This window comes from Phalacrocorax carbo, chromosome 2 (assembly GCF_963921805.1).
Source record: "Phalacrocorax carbo chromosome 2, bPhaCar2.1, whole genome shotgun sequence".
NCBI classification, from domain to species: Eukaryota; Metazoa; Chordata; class Aves; order Suliformes; family Phalacrocoracidae; genus Phalacrocorax; species Phalacrocorax carbo.
In genome coordinates this window covers 148,872,225-148,890,295 of record NC_087514.1, presented here as the reverse complement: position 1 = coordinate 148,890,295, position 18,071 = coordinate 148,872,225, and the positions used below count along the sequence as shown (strand labels likewise).

At 40.0% G+C, this 18,071-nt stretch overlaps 1 protein-coding gene across 1 annotated transcript in view; it reads left to right on the top strand.

Moving 5' to 3' along the window:
* The window catches only part of PRTFDC1 (phosphoribosyl transferase domain containing 1), a 48,248-nt gene extending 32,258 nt beyond the window's left edge, over positions 1-15,990 (top strand). The window contains exons 5-9 of the mRNA XM_064444808.1: positions 10,062-10,079; positions 11,525-11,607; positions 12,021-12,067; positions 13,987-14,063; positions 14,712-15,990. Of these exons, the coding sequence (XP_064300878.1) occupies positions 10,062-10,079; positions 11,525-11,607; positions 12,021-12,067; positions 13,987-14,063; positions 14,712-14,759 (273 nt within the window). The 3' untranslated portion in view covers positions 14,760-15,990. The remainder of the gene's footprint in view (positions 1-10,061; positions 10,080-11,524; positions 11,608-12,020; positions 12,068-13,986; positions 14,064-14,711) is intronic.
* The last annotated feature ends 2,081 nt before the right edge of the window (positions 15,991-18,071 follow it).

Sequence of the window (18,071 nt, the reverse complement as noted above, 5' to 3'; positions counted from 1 at the left end):
GTTAGCATTTCAGTATTTTATAAATCATATATGTGGCAGTTGTGTAACATGAAGTTTTACTCTCTAGATTTAAAATACATATTATCCTCTCCTTCCCCATTTTAAGTTTGTTTCTCAGAATTGTGTTGGTTCTATACCTATTATTTTTTTCTCCTTCAGCATTCACTGCTTTGAGCAATGTTGTGCTTCCTCTCCCTATATGCAAAAAAACAAAAAAGACATTCTCTTCAGAACATTATGCGCATGACAGACTATTTATATGACAGTAAAGGTATACAAAATCCACTATACACTTCTGCAACAGTCATGTCCCCCACTCATCTCTACATTTTACTGAATTCCTATCTGATGTGCAGCCTTGCCTTTTTCATCTTTTCAAAGTTTGATTTTATGTGTCTAAAGCATTACACATCTTCAGAACCTCTACTTAACCACCATCTTTAGTCACTTTTGTTGTTCTGCATTTTTTCTTAATTAGATTTTATACTGTCTACTCTTCTGACAGTTGCCATCCTTAACTGCAAAAGACACAATTTTTTTTCTTCCCCAAAGTCAATCACCTTTCTTTGCACTTCCTTCTTAAGTAACCTGTTCTACTGTTCATCACTATTCTCATTTCTTGTTGTTGTTCTGGAGGAAGGAATGTACAAAGAAAACTTCCCAGCCTTCCAATCCCATTTTTCACAATGGCTCTGCTCGCCCGCTCTCTACCTGCTTCTCCATCATACATGTTCATAATTCTGTTGATTTCGCCTGTGCCCAGAAAACCCTCTTCCAATTCCAGGTGATCTGAAAATTATACTTTCTCTTTCAAGTAAGAGAACGGAGGCAGTGATCCATTCCTGTGTTACCTTTAGATTGATTATAGTAATTTGCTCTACTTCTTATGCACAACAGAAGCATGCTGTAAAGACGGCTGCAAGCAGAACACGTGCATGTACGGCATTCACCACAATGCCCTCTAACAACAAAATGTCAGTAAGAGCGTATCATCATGCCTCCATTGTGTCCCCCACTCTGTTAACTCTTGGAGATACTGAACTGGTTTCACAGACTTTAAGTAGCTAGAGTCTGTATACATAGACTCTTAACGCACTAACCAAGTTGCTCCCATCAGCAGCTGACACTGACCAAAACGAGTGTCTAAAATATAACACTTTTCAGATGTTATCTGTCCTTTCAGGAATGCCATAAGATGTGGATCAGCCCAGCAGAAAAGATCAAAATCAGACATTCACAACCTTTTCTAGAACCCTGTAGAAAGCTCCTTCTTAGATGTCTAATTTGTCAAAAGTCTTTCATATTATTTTCTAACATCTTGATTAAGTGTTAGTTTATGTGGATTTAATTCCTGTGGATGCCATAAAATTATTTCACTTCTAACAGCAGTTCCCCTAGCCTCCTTTGGACCTCTTCACTGAAACTGGATGCATTATTGTTTAACCTTTGTATGCTGATGATTCTTCAGGCCTATGGCACTGCTTATTCACGCCTAACTTAAATTGTCATAAAACGTCTTGTTTAACAAGTAGTACCTGAGGTTCCCCAAATACAATGCTAAGAGAGCAAGTACTGCAGGTAAGCAAGTACTATCAGGTAAGCTGATAATCCGTTAACAATTCAGTTTGAAGAATCACATTATCAATTTATGGAATTCTGATGATATGAAGTACACATGAAAAGAAGGTGTCTTTAAAAATAATCTCTCTGAAAATGCAGATTTCTGAATGGAAATGGAACTAAAAGGAATGAAAAGACACTATTTTGTAGTCTTCCACCTCCCCACCCACCCACCCCCAGAAAAATAGAGATAGGTATAAAGAGGCTGTGTCTATTTTTTAGTCTTGTATTTTTTATGAATATGCATTCATCTGTGGAACTGGATATATGAAAGAACTCACCTTTTCCAGCAACTGTGTATTCAAATACTTTATAAGCTGGTATAACTAACAATATGTTAACTGTATCCCCAAATAGTTTAAGAATAGTTCTGTCAAAGAAGGAGAGAGGAAGGAACGCAGGACACCAATGGGGACTTGAAGATATAAGTAATTCCATCATTTCCATGTATTTTCTTCACTTGTAAGACCACCATTACCACCATACTAAATAGGATGAAAGTCCTGTCTAGGCTTATATCACACCTTCAGCAGCAGACAACTGGAATTTTATTAGGGAAAGGATATATGAAACACAGCAAGGACAGAGACTTATAAAAACCAACTTACATCTGGACCATCGTTTTGAATATATCAAGTGCTAGAACTGTTTATCCATGTCTGTGTCCTCTCTTTGTAACTCCAGTTACACCTCTAGTCCCACAAGATCCTATAGCAAGGAGGTTCATATTTAAGTAGTATGTGAAAAAGTTGTTCTTTCTTATAAGCTTACTACCTGCTTACCTTCAAAGAGCTTTACAAGACTTAGGTAAATCTGCCTTTTTGAATTGCTTCCTTAAAAATTTCTGCAAATCTTGCCACATTAACATTAATTTTCTTTTTTTTCCTTTTTTTTTTTTTCAGTACAGTTATTTGGCCTGATCACAAGCAGAGCTTTGTTTAGAGATTCCTATATTTTAAGGTCCAAATGCACCATTACATTCTTGCCTGAACTCCTGGGTAATTAGACTGAAGGGTCCCAGATGGTTCTTCACTGTGCCTACAGTTTCTCCTTCGAGCTACCAATTATTTTGATTTAAAGACTTGATGGAGAAACCTCCATACTTCGGGCATGTTTTACCAAGAGTCAACTGTCATCACTGCTAAAATGGTGAAACTAATTTCTCTTCTGAATTTGGGTAGCTTTTTGCTTTTCGCTGTTGCCTTTTTTTAATACTTTTGCCTACTAGATTGAGCAGTTTGCCATTATCAAATTTATATTGCTATATGGCTGCGTATTTGCCTATCATCCAGTTATTACTTAAGCTTCTTTCAGATAAACTAATACATTGGGAGCCTGCTGTAAAGTACAGGCATACGGTAGGATGTAAATGAGAGAAGGTTTGAAGGTAGAATTAATCACAGGAAAATAATACTAGGCGATTGATATAGTTGGAAGAAACAAAATTTCAAGCATGCAGATCCTTCTGTTGGTCTGAACAGAATCAGCAAACTTCAAGCTAAGCACAGATTGGGAGAAACACTTAATTTTAATCTAATGTGGTAATCAGACAATTTGGGAGGAAAAAGTTATTGCCCTACATGATCACCTGCCCAATGACCAAAGGGGCAGGTAAAAATGTTAAGAATTCCTCTGAGCTAAAATAAGAGAGCAAATTATCAGCTGTGGAACACTGATAAATGAGTTGGAGGTCAGCTGCAGTGGAAGATTATAATGTGCCGTAAAGCCAGTCCATGATTTCTAGTGCATACAGCAGTTCTGAATTTTTGTTCCCAGGCTCAGCTGTTGAAAGTATTTTGTGGTCTCTTTGAGGTTTTGGGCTGAAAGGTCAAAGTTCTTTTGTGAAAAATGTTCTCCCACTGGGAACTGGGCTGTTAATTAAATAAGAGCTATTACTTCCTGTTACAAACCTTACTTCACTGTAAGGTGTTTTTTCTAGGTCTCAAATCACTCCTCTCAGTCTTAAGTTCTTTGTGCTTTTTATTTTTGTTAAACAGCTTTTTTTTAAAAAATGTGTGTGCATGTTATTCTACTGATTTTATGCTGAAACATTTAAGGAGAAAATATCCTCTTTGTGTATCTTCCTGGTTTTCTTGCTAAACATGCAAGGGCTGTGTTTGTCCTCTTAGCTGTAGTATTGCATTGAGTATGGTTGTTTATTTGGTTACTTAAGTAGAGTTTCTGCTTTCCAGGAAATGCTCGCCCTTTCTAAATTTGCAACTTAGCATTTTATCTTGTTAAAATTTTATGTTTTATGTCAATTCAAAGACAGCTCAGTGCAAATGCCTACATGCAGAGTCACAAGTTTTGTGCACCCTGGTCACTCAAAACTGGAGAATTTTAAACTTCACAGCACCCCTTTGCATTTAAAAACACAGAGCACAGTTTTAGGGCCAGCGCTCTTTAATGTTTCTGTAAAGGATCTGGACACGGGAATTGAATGTACATTAAGTAAGTTTGCCAATGACACTAAACCAGGAGGAGCTGTGGACTCCCTTGTGGGTAGAGAGGCCTTACAGAGAGATCTGGGTAGGCTAGAGAGCTGGGCAGTCACCAACCATATGAAATTTAACAAGAGCAAGTGTCAGCACTTGCACCTGGAATGGGGTAATCCTGCTTATACGTACCAACTGGAGGACAAGAGGCTGGAGAGCAGCCCTGAGGAAAGGGATCTGGGAGTTTGAGTTGATGGCAAGTTGAATAAGTCAGTGCCCTGGCAGCCAAAAGGGCCAACCATGTCCTGGGGTGCATCAAGCACAGCATAGCTAGCTGGTCGAGGGAGGTGATTGTCCTGCTCTACACTGCACTGGCGCAAACTCTGCCCAGTTTTGGGAGCCTCAATATAAGAAGGACATCAAATTATTAGAGTGTGTCCAGAGGAGGGTGACCAAGATGGTGAAAGGTCTCCAGGGCAAGGCTTACAAGGAGTGGATGAGGTCACTGGGCCTGTTCAGGTTGAAGAAGAGGAGGTTGAGGGGTGCCCTCATCGCAGTCTGCACCTTCCTCAAGGGGGGCAATGGAGGGAGAGCTGCTGATCTCTCTCTGGTGAGCAGTGATAGGACACGACGAAATGGAATGAAGCTGCATCAGGGAAAGTTCAAACTGGACATTGGGAAAAGGTTCTTCACTGACAGGGTGGTCAGTTGCTGGAACAGGCTCCCCAGGCAACTGGTCATGGCACCAAGCCTGTCAGAGTTCAAGAGGCATCTGGATGATGCTCTTAGTCATATGATTTAGTTTTAGGTAGACCTGAGGAGAAGAGAGTTGGAATTGGTGATCCTTATGGGTCCCTTCTAATGTGAGATATTTTGTGATTCTATGATTCCATATTGCACCAGCCTACTTCCTGCCAGCTACCTGGTAGAAACAGCTGTAAACACAGGATGAATCACAGTCATCCGTATCTATCAGCTCCATCTGATCCATCAGCAATGAAAGCTGCTGATTCTCTTGCAACGACTCAGTAGAAAGGTGTTTCAGTCTCTCAGGGTTGAGCCACCGCCCCTTCTTTATTTGGACTATAGAAGAAATCTTTCCAGGACATATTTTAAAAAACTGACTATTCTCTGTGTTGCACTGTAAGATATATTAGCACCATTATTAGATTTCTGGACGTACTTCACAGATGTATCGGTGAAGATCGCTCTACTCAGAAATTAAGCCATCCTCAGTCTAGTCAACACGTCAATAAATATTCCTATTTCCTGTTCTCCAAGCTCCAAAATTAGACAGAAAATATGAAATGCATGCCAGAAGGCTGGATTACTTTTCTTTTCATGTGGTTTCCTCCTCTGCAACTGCCTCAGAAATATCTGGAAGGACAAAACAGTCTTGATCTATGTGGTACAGGAGCTTCAAATGCATATACTTGAAAAAAGATCTTTTCTTCAGAGTCCTTTAGCTTCCTATTGTTTGTCCAGCTATCAGTTGCTGCTGTAGCACCACAAGCTGGTGAGTTTCACCAGTCTCCTGCCCACCAGCTCACAGGTGGACTTTATGGTGAAGCTGAATAAGTCTTTCATGTAACTGTGGTGTTTCGCAAGATATGCTGGATGCAGCCAGCGGTGCATTTAGGGTAGTGGTGACATTACTGATAGTGTACCAGTTTGTTGTATCCATTGCATTTGCCTTTTATCTTCTTCTATCCATCTGCTCAAGGATAAGCTAATCTATTTCAACCAGCTTTAGTTACACATCACCACTATCTAGTCTTGGATACTGTATATCAAAACATTTCTTGGCAGTTTGTTCCTCTGATACTCTGCTATGCCATCTCTTTTCTGGAACCCTTCTATCAGTAGCCTGCTTCAACAGGAGAAAGGTAGGGGATAGGCAGCAATACAGTCAGTTTCCCAGCACATCATGTTGTTTTGTAGGAGGTGGTTTCCGAATATGGTACCAAAAGATGGCAAAACATTTTGAATGCCTTCAGTCATAAGGAAAAGTGAAGTATGATGACTTTAGTCACAGTAACCCTGCCTAATCAAAACAGGGATTAATATATCACTCTCAACAATCAGGATGCCTGCTTATTTATATATACAAATTTTTTTCATATCTGAATATTTCATACTGGCTTTTCCACTACAAAGTCCTTGCATACAGGATTTCTCCGCAGCACAGAAAATCCTCATCAATGTCTTGGAAATAATGAGAATGTGCATAATACAAAACAGAACCTATGTTTCCTGACCTAGACGACTGCCTGATTAAAGGGGCCTTCAAAGGACCAAGTCTCCCAGTGCATATCACCTGCAGCTGTTGGACTCCTTGACTCTGAGGAGAAGAGGCAAGAATAACAGAATGCTGGTCAGACAATTTCAGGGTCCACCAATATCCTTCCTTCTCAAGTTAGTCAACAAATACGAGATCTTACGCTTCAGCTGGAGCCATGCACAGTGACTATCACTCTTGTGGTCAGACAAACCCTACAGGCATGTCTGGATCCATATTAATCTTCTTTCTTTCATATGAGTCATTTGTGATAAGGAAATGTAGACGATTAAATTTCCATTAGACGGATGTATAACTGGTTGGAAAGACATTCTCAAGAAACAGTTAATTACACTTCACTGTCAGACTGGATGCATTAAAGCATGTTCTCCAGGGACTATACAATATTTAATTCATTATTTAAAAGATGGAATTAGCATTAAATGCTAGTGATACTACCTGGAAAAATACTACAAGATAGTATTATGATCTTAAGAAATTATTTTAAGAATTTGCTTCAAAGAATGACATGTAATGACAATAAAGATGAATACTAACTTCTGTGTTTGTATAGAAGTAATCTTTTGCATAAACGCGAGTAAGGAAGGACTGACTAAGCAACAGTTCTGAACTGGAGACGATAGGTGGATCACAAGTTGCACATGAGACAACAGCGTACCTTTATAAAAGATGTAACTGTTGTACTGGAATATATAGAAAGGAGGATTATTTGTAAAGTGTTTAGAGAGGTTCTTTGATTCTTCTCGACACTGGAAAAAGCTTCTCTCTGGTTTGGGGCACCACAGCTGGAGAAGGATTCTGACCAACTGGACAGGTTCCAGAGGAGGAGAAAAGAATGATCAGAAAGCTAGAAAATATAACTTGTGAAAAAATGTTGAATAAACAGGGGTTGTTTAATCTGAAGAAGACGAAACTGAGGAAATACATCTGTCATCAAATGTAGAACAACTTAAAAAGAGAAGGAAATAAAGCTTTTTCTATGTATGTCCACTGCAAAACAAGTTCAGGTCAAATAGCAACAGAAGTTTTCTAACTGTATTTTTGCTCTTAGATAATGAGGCACTAAGACACATTGTCTGGGGAAGTTCTGAAGTCCTCATCATGTTTAAGAACAGGTAAATCAGATATCTGTGAGGGACAGTTTTAAGTTAATTCTTTGGGCCACCAGAATAGTCTTGATGACCTTTCATGGTCTCCTTAGCCCCATTTTCTATTAATGTCTATGATTTTTTTCTCACAAGTTAATTAGTAAGGTCTGCTCTTTCCTCTTGGATTTATCCCGATTCCATGGCCAGCGAGGCTGCTGTCCCCTCATTCTGTCTAATTTTATGATTTCCACTTGCAAGTAAGCAAGAGAGTCCCTGTTGCTGCTCATGATAGGATAGCTGAAGCAGCTGTGGTAGCAAAGAAGTTTATTTGTCTATCAATGAAATATCCCAGGACTAGGCTTTTCTCTCAATCTGTCACATCCCTGTGTGCACTAATAGGCCTTAATGGCCATGACCAGTGTCACTTGGGTCCCCTACCCACACCTGTGGGCACAGGAGCCTCAGTTCAGTTCAACCCTGGGCTTTTAGTCCATGCCTGAGGTATGCTGTATGGGTACCAATCTTCAGCTCAGCTACAGCCATGCCTGTTCGTTACTACCAATGTTGATCCAGACTCTAACTCACAGACTGACTCTCAGTTTAACCTTGGACGTGTCTCATAGCTGTGGACCTGTCTGGAGATCAGTGGGCTGTGTTTGATCATGGTTACTCTCACCGGACCTGATCCCAACCTGTGGATTGACTTCCCAGCTTGACCTCACCTGATGATATGCACTCATGGCTGAACAAGTCTCAGGTCTGCTCGCTTGCCTCACTGGGCCACTGTGGGGCTGGGCCCTGGCTGGCAGAGCCCCTGCACTGCCAGCTGTGTTCTTGCACTCAGCTCATGGCTACCCTTCACTCAGGCAGCCACCAGCCCTTGCTGCACCCTGACATGGTGTGCTAATGCAGGACTTTGCAGCCCTCTGCCACATCGGTTTTGGTCTGTCCCAGCTGATGCCATAGCTGCTGGATAGGTCTTGTCACTAGAAGATCTGTGCTTTTCCTTTGGAAGGAAAGCTCTCATCAACAGTATGGAGAGCAGGAAGGAATGCACTGGCATGAATGAAAGCTGGCAGAGTGGGTCAGGATGTCAGGCTGATGTCAGGTCAGCCTCTTACCAGGTGCCACTCGCAGTCATCCTGGACTGTTTGCTGGTACTGAAGGAGCTCATTTCCATCTTTAGTTCTGGTGAAGTTCTTTCCTTGTCAACCCTTCTGCTCTTTCCTTGTATCATATATATATGTGTGTGTGTATGTATATACACACACATAAATATTTACATATATCACCGGCTGTGCAAGTTCCCTCGGGGATGGTTAAACCATTACTCCTGCACATAATCTGAAGGTATCACAGGTGTCCACTGACTGAATCGAGTGGTTTGCTTATGCCTCAGAGCCAGGTGTTCCGGGCTAGTCTTTGGAAGTGTTTTTCTAGTTATGACTTCATCCAGGAAGCCAGATGAGAGCCAAACCCTTTTTGGATCCAAATGGCTTCCTTCAAGTAAATGTGTCCCTGCACACATGTCATAAGCTTCTCCTGAACATGATTTTGGTCTCTTCATCTTACCTAGAAGACTGACATACTTCTGTTCTTTCCTGAAGGAAGAAACTTCTAGAGCCAGGGCATCTTTGGACTTCTGTTGTTAAGAGGCCTTTGACTTTTTACCTCCACAGGACTAGGTCTTTCAGATCCAGAGTTGTTTGTGTCAGCAGATGAGAGGTTTACAGTCAGGAGTGCCAAGCAGGATAACCACCAGTGAAACCTGTTATGAAAACACCAAAAAGGAGCCACCCTCTGAGATTAACACACATTCCACCGGAGCTCAGTCTAAATTAGTGGCTTTCTTGAGTGATATCTCCATTGCTGACACCTGCTGAACTACTACCGGGAGTTCCCTCCACACCTTTACCAAGTGTTTTGCCATTTCAGACGCATCCAGGTATAATACAGTGTGTGGTAACATGTTTCTGCAGTGGTTGGTGCATGAAGCATGCTGTGTCTCCTTACCAAGCACTGTGATTGTTAGGAGGAACTGCAGTATGAATATGGATAATCTATATTAATAATTTCTGTTTTGAAGTTTTAAAAAATATTTACATATCAGTTAGTGAAACTGTCAGAGGTGTGCTTCACAGTATGAGAATGGGTGGTGCAACGTGGCCTGTAATCCTTCACTGTGAGTTTTCTGGAGGGTGGAAGATAATTTATTTTGGAGTAAGATTATTATTGCTGTAGTCTCATATTAACATTGGAAATAGTATTTTAGTGAACTCCAGGGTACACTATAGTACATGGATAGACACACTGGAATGAAGTGAAGCTCATCCCCTTTGGATTTCTTCCATCTAGTTTTATTTTCTGAAGCTACATCTGTTCTTGCACAAAGAGGATAGCCTAGACAGAGCTGAGTAAAGTCGTAGCCTCTGACTGCAGGACTTGCTCTTACGGCTGGCTCATTTTCAGGCCACAGAAATGAAACAGGAAACTCCTTGTGTCCTGCCGTGTTGTACGCATGCACATGGACCTGTGTGTCTTCATTTCACTTTTTCAAACATTCGTTTCTGTTAGTTTGTGGATATTGTGTAATTGTTCCTTTTTGTTTGTTTCTTTCAGAATGTTCTAATTGTGGAGGTAAGTTGGGTGCTTATGTCATATTGTACTTAGGTAAAGTCACACGATCAAGTCGTGATTGTGTGTTCACTTTCTAAAACCTGTCTGTGTTTACGCTTCTTTAGCTGGGAGGTGGTAAAGAGGGAGAGGGTTTGATTTGCTTAATGACCTCTCAGTCTTTTTGCAAGTGCATGACGGAATAAACTACATTGCTGCCGCTCTAATTGGTACTCTGCCTTGTGATACCCAGGAGTCTTTGTTTCTGCATCATTTGATTTGTTCTTTCTGTGGTTTCATCAACTCCTGTTCTGCAAGTTGTTCTGTTCCTTGGAGGACAATGAATCAACTGCAGTGATGCCCTGCACTTCTCAGTTGCATGATTTTGAAATAGTAGCACAGCCCTGCACATGCTTTACAACTTCAGGGCTGTTCACATGCTGGTCGAGAACGTCAGTCATTCTCTCAAGTCCCTGTGACTCCTGCTCCTTAGTATTGCATCCTGCAGTGTCCCCCAGGGAGGGCACATCACGGATATGTTCCTGATGTAAATCAACAGTGTTCAGTTGTAGAGGAAAAGAATGTGTCACCTCATTGATGCTGCAAATTTTCTCTTAATTAATGTAGGTGATTCTCTTTCAAGATGTTGGAAAAGCAACTGGGATGGTTAGAGAGCACTCAGGATCTGATGGGCATTTTAGGCCTGGTCTGCTTGTGTGGGAAGTAAGCTGGACAGCGAATAAATGTGGGAATGTCTTTTCTTAGCAAAGGAGAGAAAAAAAGTCATCAGCCACAGAGATGTCTGCCAGGATAGCAGCTGAGTCGCCGCTAGGAGCTCCGTATTCGCTAATGCAAACTGCTGTAACAGCAATGAAAAATGTTCACAGCAAATTTTGTTAATGCTATTAGATAGCTGGGGAGCAGGGACAAGGTGTTGCTAATCAAAAATCCACACCCAGAGTTGAGGACCAACAGCTGCTCTCCATGCCATCGTCAGTTTTGTAGCCAGGTTTCTACTGATCTCATTCAGACCAGGTTGGGTACAGCAGCTCTGGAGACTCCTCATTTGTACTGGACTAGTAAAAGAACAGATAGGGCAGATTTAGCCCTGCCGTGGAGAGATGTTGATACACCGTAGTCTTGAGCATAATATGAAAAGTCTGATCCCTGCATCCTTGCAGTGCCCAGTAAAGTCCTCTCCAGTCCTATGTTACATCCCAAGTGCTAGGAACGTAGCTATTTTCAAGAGGAAGTGGGAAGTCCCTTAACTGATCATTTTATGAGTAGAAAGTGCTTGCTTCAAAGAGTGTGAACTCAGTTATAACCTTTTTTGAATGTGGCTCACAATACCTGGGAAAAATGCCTTATTGCCACAAAATAAGAAGGTGGAACTGCTCAGTCATGGCCCAGATTTCCCCTTTTCAGCTCTCCTTTGGTTTTTACTTACTGTGTTTTTCATGTTTTGTAAGGATATTGTTGGAACTGGAAGGACTATGAAGGCTCTGCTTAATAATATAGAAAAATACAAGCCAAAAATGATCAAAGTGGCAAGGTGAGTAAAATGCTGACAAAACTTAGTAAGTGATTAGTCTAGCCTGACATATTTTCCAGTGGAGGTTCTCATTCCAAGATCCTGCTTTAATTCGATGCTGCAGTATCACACGGGGAGCTCTGCAAAGGAGCTGCCTGAGCCACTAAGAGGAGGGTGGAGGAAAGGAGAGGAAATGCTTTTGTGTTGTTCTGCAGTGGCAATGACCCTTCAGCCACTTCAAGACTGGCACTGATGGACTTTGAAGGGGAACACACCCATCTCTTCCCTGCCATCAGTACCTTATCGGGAGGAGAAGCAGTACGAGAACAGTGATTCACATCCCCCAGAAGTTTTTTGATAAAGGGAAGTTTTTATGCATGTTATTCAGGTAAATATCTAGATTTACATGGGTTTTATTTTGTTTTTAATTACAGTTTGTTGGTGAAGAGAACATCTCGGCCTGATGGGTACAGACCAGATTGTAAGTGCTGTGAAAATCTGTACATGACAGTACAAGAAGTTACCACTATTCTACCACTTGCCTTTCATATCATTCTGTGGACTGCTAGAAGCATTGTGAAATATCTGTTGTCAATGGGACTATGGGATGCAATGGAAGGGTTTGTATAATAGTGCTTTGGAAAGCCCAGCCTCCTTATAGTCTGATGTTTTCTGCAGAGTACTAACATTATAGGGAAGTTATGAAAGGGTTTAATTTTATCCATGAAAGGTGAGTGTTTTATCTTCTGTCTCTGACAAACTATATAGAAGAGAAAATCAATCAATTTCTTCCTTTTGCTTCCTCATTGCACCTCTTTGGAGGAGCTGCAGGATTCCATCTGAACACGAAAGGTGGTTTATTGTGACCTAGTTATTCAAAGTTTCATTATATCATAATTAAATCCCCCAAAAGCAAAAGATAAATTGGGCTTTTTAAACTTCCTCCTGCTGCTCTGTTTGTGCCACACCAGCACCACTTCTCTCTGAATTATCAGTACTTGTACTGTGCTATGATGAAGCCATAAATGGAGCTACACCAAGCTGTTGTCATTTTAGACTTATTAGAATAAATGATGTAATAACAGGTATGTGGCTAAATACTGAAAAGAATAGATCCATCTAGAAGAGATCAGCCAGTATTTGCTACTGAAGAAGGCTCTGGTCAGCTGAGCTGGGGAGGAGGGTAGAAGGAAAGTAGGCAGGTGAGTACCAGGAGACAGCATGAAGGGTCTTGATTTGGGATGTGGCAGAGAGGGAAACTTTATGAAGCAAAAGTGACTCAATGTTGGGCATGGCGCTGTGGCTTTAGCCCAATCATCTGAACTGTGACCCAGACATTTTGTTGTGCAACTCCTTATACAACGGTGGTTTTAGCATTTAGAATTTAATCCAGTAAATTAAAGTATATATTTGACTGGATTCAGTAATGTTAAACATATAAAAATACGATAAAATTAAGTCATGAAGGGTAGCTTAATATTTTTATGTAACAACTTCTAAAATGAAACAGGTTTTATCCTTGTTTATTCATACTGTGATGAATTTTATAAAACATCAGTGATCTCTCTTGTGAATCACTGACAGTGCTGTGTCATTTCCTCCCTTACCCAAATTTCTGATTCCAGAGTGTCTATTGCCACAATTTTAATAATGGAATACATTCCTTACTTGAATACCTATAAAATTTTGATGCTGACCTATTTTTGTGTCTCAAGGTTCTGGTTTTCTCTGGTTACTTAGTGAATAATTTGGAAAGTCTTAACTTGTTTTATATAGTGCTGATACTGCACAGACCTTCACACTCAAAAAGATACATACCTACGCTTAGCCTCAAGTGTGTGAGTTGTGTGATTCAGCTACGCTGCATGCATTTACTTTGTTAAGCATGTGCATGAGTCTTCACAAGGCTGGGGCCTTAATTTAAGAAGCATTTGACATGTTTTAGTAGCATAATATGCAAAATAGTTTTTGCTGTTCTCAGAATAAAATATATAAATCTCTGAAAGTTACTTCTGAATTAAAACTACATTTTTTTCATCATTAGTGTGATACTGGACAGTTGTCATCACACACATATACCAACGGAGCTTCCAAACGTAGGCAGAACTTTTCAGCTCTGATTTTCGCTTCCTTCTGCATTGTGGCTGTTGCGTACAGTTACCACTGGCACAGCTCCCCTACTCCCTGCTGACTGTTCCCATCCCTGTCACAAACAGTCTATGAGCAGAAATGGTTATAGGGCTGCTGCTGACCCTGATGCCTCAGAGTCAAAAGTAACATAACCTCAGCTGACTACTTATATCTCTAGTTTGTTTGTCAGAGAACCAACATGTGAATTTAAGGGCTATATAATTGCCACTGACCTTGTAATCCTGGTGTTTGTTATTTGTCTCAATACAGATTACGGATTTGAAATTCCAGATTTATTTGTTGTAGGTTATGCTTTAGACTACAACGAGCACTTCAGAGATCTAAACGTAAGTTTCTTTTAAAAAAATAGTTTAAAAAATTTAAAAAATTTTTAAAAATCACTGTTTTACTTTTACAGGGTGTCTTAAATACCCCATAATTTGCCTCCTCCCTGGGGCCTTAATGCCAGGTTGGGGTCGTTTCAGTGAGTGTAGAACTCCCTGAAAAACCTCAAATAATCCAAAGGAGTCAGTGCTGTGAATGGTTCCTTCCCATCTCTCCCACCTAAGAGCAGAAGTCAAACCTCTGCTCCACTTCCATCTTCTGTGGGCCTAGGATTTCATGCATCCACCATTCCCAGTACATGCCAAGGCAGCAGTAAAAAGTGGAACACAGCTATGGTTCAGGCAGGTTTGGACTTTTACTGCTGTGTTGCCTGCCCCTTTCCTCAGCGAGACAATGAAGGAGAAAAGGTGCAAGCCGTGCCTTTGCTTCCTGGGGTACTCCCAGTGGTGGACCTCAAAGCTGGGAATTGCACATGGGAAAACTTGGTGTAGCTAGAAAGTGAAATCTGAATTCAATTCCAGGACTCTGGAAAGGAAGGGGTAGTTACAAGGTCGCTAGATTGGTCAGGCAAAAGTATTTCTGAACAATTAATTAATAATTAATAACCTAATTAGCTATGCTGTTGCAATCAGTGTTACCTTTTTTTCCAGCACATATGTGTTATCAATGATCATGGCAAAGCAAAATACAGAGTCTGAAGCAGTAACATACTCACCTGAAGATCTGTTAGCTCAGCGAAGCAGAAATTCAGCTACACTCCCTCAAGCATCTCCCAGAAGAGCGATTCAACTGACTTGTGTTTCCTTCAACTCAGTATAATAAGGGGTTTACTCTAGAGATTCTGATTAATATTTACAGAATTGACAGCTCTGGTCTAAAATGTGAAGTAGAGGACTTTTAAAGTTACTACCTTTTTTTAGTATTAAAATTACCACATAAGATGCATTTTGACTAATAATTTGTCTGCCTGAATTCTCGTCGTGAACGCCTCTTTTCTTCGCTCAGTCCATCATTCTACCCATTGCAATTTTCAAAAGATCATTCAGAAGTGCCATTCTGTGCGTGAAGATTGTTTTACAGAATTGTATTGACTTCAGCATCCCTTTAGCCTTGGTTGGATATGCTGCCGCCAAAGCAAAAGCATTATTTTGATTTAATTTCACACTACAAAAGTTTCACTGGGAGCTGCATGTTGTGTGATGGTGCATTTCTGGCCGTTCATTACAGCCTCTTCCCAACAGAAGTTTTAACTCTCAGAATGTGCTGAATTAGAGTGCTGGTACAAAATGAACCTTTGCAAGTCATCATCAATCGGAAATTGGAAGATGTCACGGTTTTGGTATGTCGTGTAGCCATAGATCCAACCTGTCTGATGTGCTGAATTTTAATCAAGAGGAAACAATGCCAGGCAGGTTTCAATGTCTGTGTGGTGTCCTCTTACTTCTATAGGACACAAACAAGTAAAAAAATTAACATAGTGTTCTCCTGTGCGTATATTCTCAATTAAACCTCACTGAACACAGAAGTTTCATGCTGGTCAGACAATTATTCAGTTATGATTTAATTTTTGTAGCATGTCTAAGTTGAGATTTTTTGTAACCATTCATTGCCTTTGAGAATACAGATCTGAAAATGTTGGAGAAGACTTGTATAAAAAAGGAAAAAACATAGAAAACCTGTTAATGCGTGGATACTGTAGAGATTCCTTCCTTCCCTCTTACATCATGTTTGAAGAAGTTTGTTAATTTGCATGCTGTATTAAGTGTGAAAAGTTGAATTTTGTACTGTATGTAACCGTTCTCAACAACCTCCCGTGGGAAGCCAGCACAAAGTAAGTAGCTGTATATCAATAGCTATGCCCTGGATGGTAAGAGGCAGGTTGTTATTAGCTTCAGGTTCCTTCAAACAAATAAAGAAACACTAAGAACACTTGTTACATTGCACAGTTGTTTATTTTTCTGCTTTGGCGTATTTCGCACATCCTGTAAAAGCTTGTCAAAAATATGCATTTAACTGGTAATCTAAACATACCTACGTACGTATCCTGGGGCTCATCAGCTATTGTTATTTGAGGAAAATCTGTGATGTTAATGGAATGAAGAAGATCAAAGAATTATTGTGATTGCTAGAGAAATGCTTTAGCCCTCTCTTCTTTACTCCCTTAACCTATATTTTTAAAGAGTTCTGTCAAAAAGCTTTCCCTCATAGAAGAACTTTCTTCTGATTTAGAGAAGAAAGCACACCCATACAACCCCTGGAAGAAGCTGGTGAAGAGTTTAATCTCTTTTTTTCCTTTATGAGAGTGTTAAAGTTTTTCCGAATGCTTCTGATTTCCATGGATTTAGTAGTATTGGCACATTGCGTAGGCATGCTTAGGCCTATGCTTAGCCCAGGAGATCCACTAGGTTATTTCCTTTTTTCCCTCTCTTTTTAAAAAGTCACAATCCAATTCGCCTTGCTACAATGAGCGGCCTTCAGCGGCAACAACAAAAATGTAACAAGTGTATCGGTGTGAAATTAGTGTGAAAACATGAAGCACTGTAGATGCACATAATTCAGACTCTGTTAGAGTGGTTTCATTGGAAGATTCTGTTTACTGAAATCTACATACTTAATAGAAAAGACCAGATTTGTAGAAAAGAAGAACCGGTATCTTTCTTCAAATCAATTTTATTTTCTCCTGCCATCATATTTTTAACATTGTGAAAAAGCACCATACAGATTTCACTAGTGAATTTGCACGTGCAACTATGCTGTGAATAAGAGGTGGTTTTCTCTTCTGATGTCAGATTTGAATTGTGCACCTCTGTATGTCTGAGCACGTCCAGATGTCTCCGCTGCCACCCATGTTACTCTTTGCTTGAAGCACTGAAAAATTAGTTTTCAATTACTTTAATAATCAGGTTCCAAAATATTATTTGTGCAACTGGGGGAACAGGTAACTACGCGTGTATGTCTGATTAATATTGGGCCTAGTTTCTTCAGCGTGCTCAGAGTGTTTAAAAGAAATCATACGTTTTTCTGTAGCTGTCTCCAGTTTAATAGTCGTGTTGATTCCATTCCTTTAACTAAAATGCCACTGCACATCTTTTCAGTTGCGGTGGCACCCTACGACCCCCAGAGCAATGTATATTTTTTTAATCAGTTCAGCAACATCTCTTACTGAAGAAGAGACGATGTTCTTTACAATCCATTATTTTTCTGGACAACGTGTTGATGTGTTTGGTGAGCAGCCATTTTTATCTCTCAGTTGTTCTTCCCATGCACTCGTAACACCAGCATCCTTTCCCTACCTGGTGAACACAGAGTAACATGGGCAGCAGTTTGGTTTAAAGTTACATAAATGTTCATCAGCCGTCAGGTTCCCCACTGTATTCAGTTCATTCACGCTTACATCTGGTCCAATTCCAAAATACCTGAAAGCGATTTTCTGGAGAGAAAGCCAAAGTGGGAAGAATAATTCCTGCCACTTGGTTAACTGAATATCATTTAGGATTTCATGATACAAACTAAAGATATCGACTGAATTTCTAGTAGTTTCTGCTTTAAAAATACATTTTAAATAGTCTAAAAAGTCTGTAATTAAACTTTTTTCAATTCAATTAGCTGCTGCCGTATTGTATTTATAGTTGAACAAAGTAGAAAATAGTGTGGTTTTTTGATTGCTTACTATTAGTGTTACATTTCCTGACCATATTACGTTAATCCTTGAAGTTTTATTGATGAATTTCTAGAATGTAAAATTCCAACCTCTCCCCCCAAATACAACATTAGCTGTAGGTGACATTCAGCTGCAGAACAGTTTCTGGTCTGTGAAAGAGTCAAATCATCACAGCTTATACACAGCAGAACGCTTAACTTGGAGATGTACTTATGTCATGAGTCATCATTATTGCTCTGTGGTGAGAATAACATTTATTTCAATAAAAATATTGGCGTTTTAAATTTTAATATTTCTTTATACTGAAGAAGATAAAGGCAAAATCAGCTTCTCTGCATGCTTGCATTTT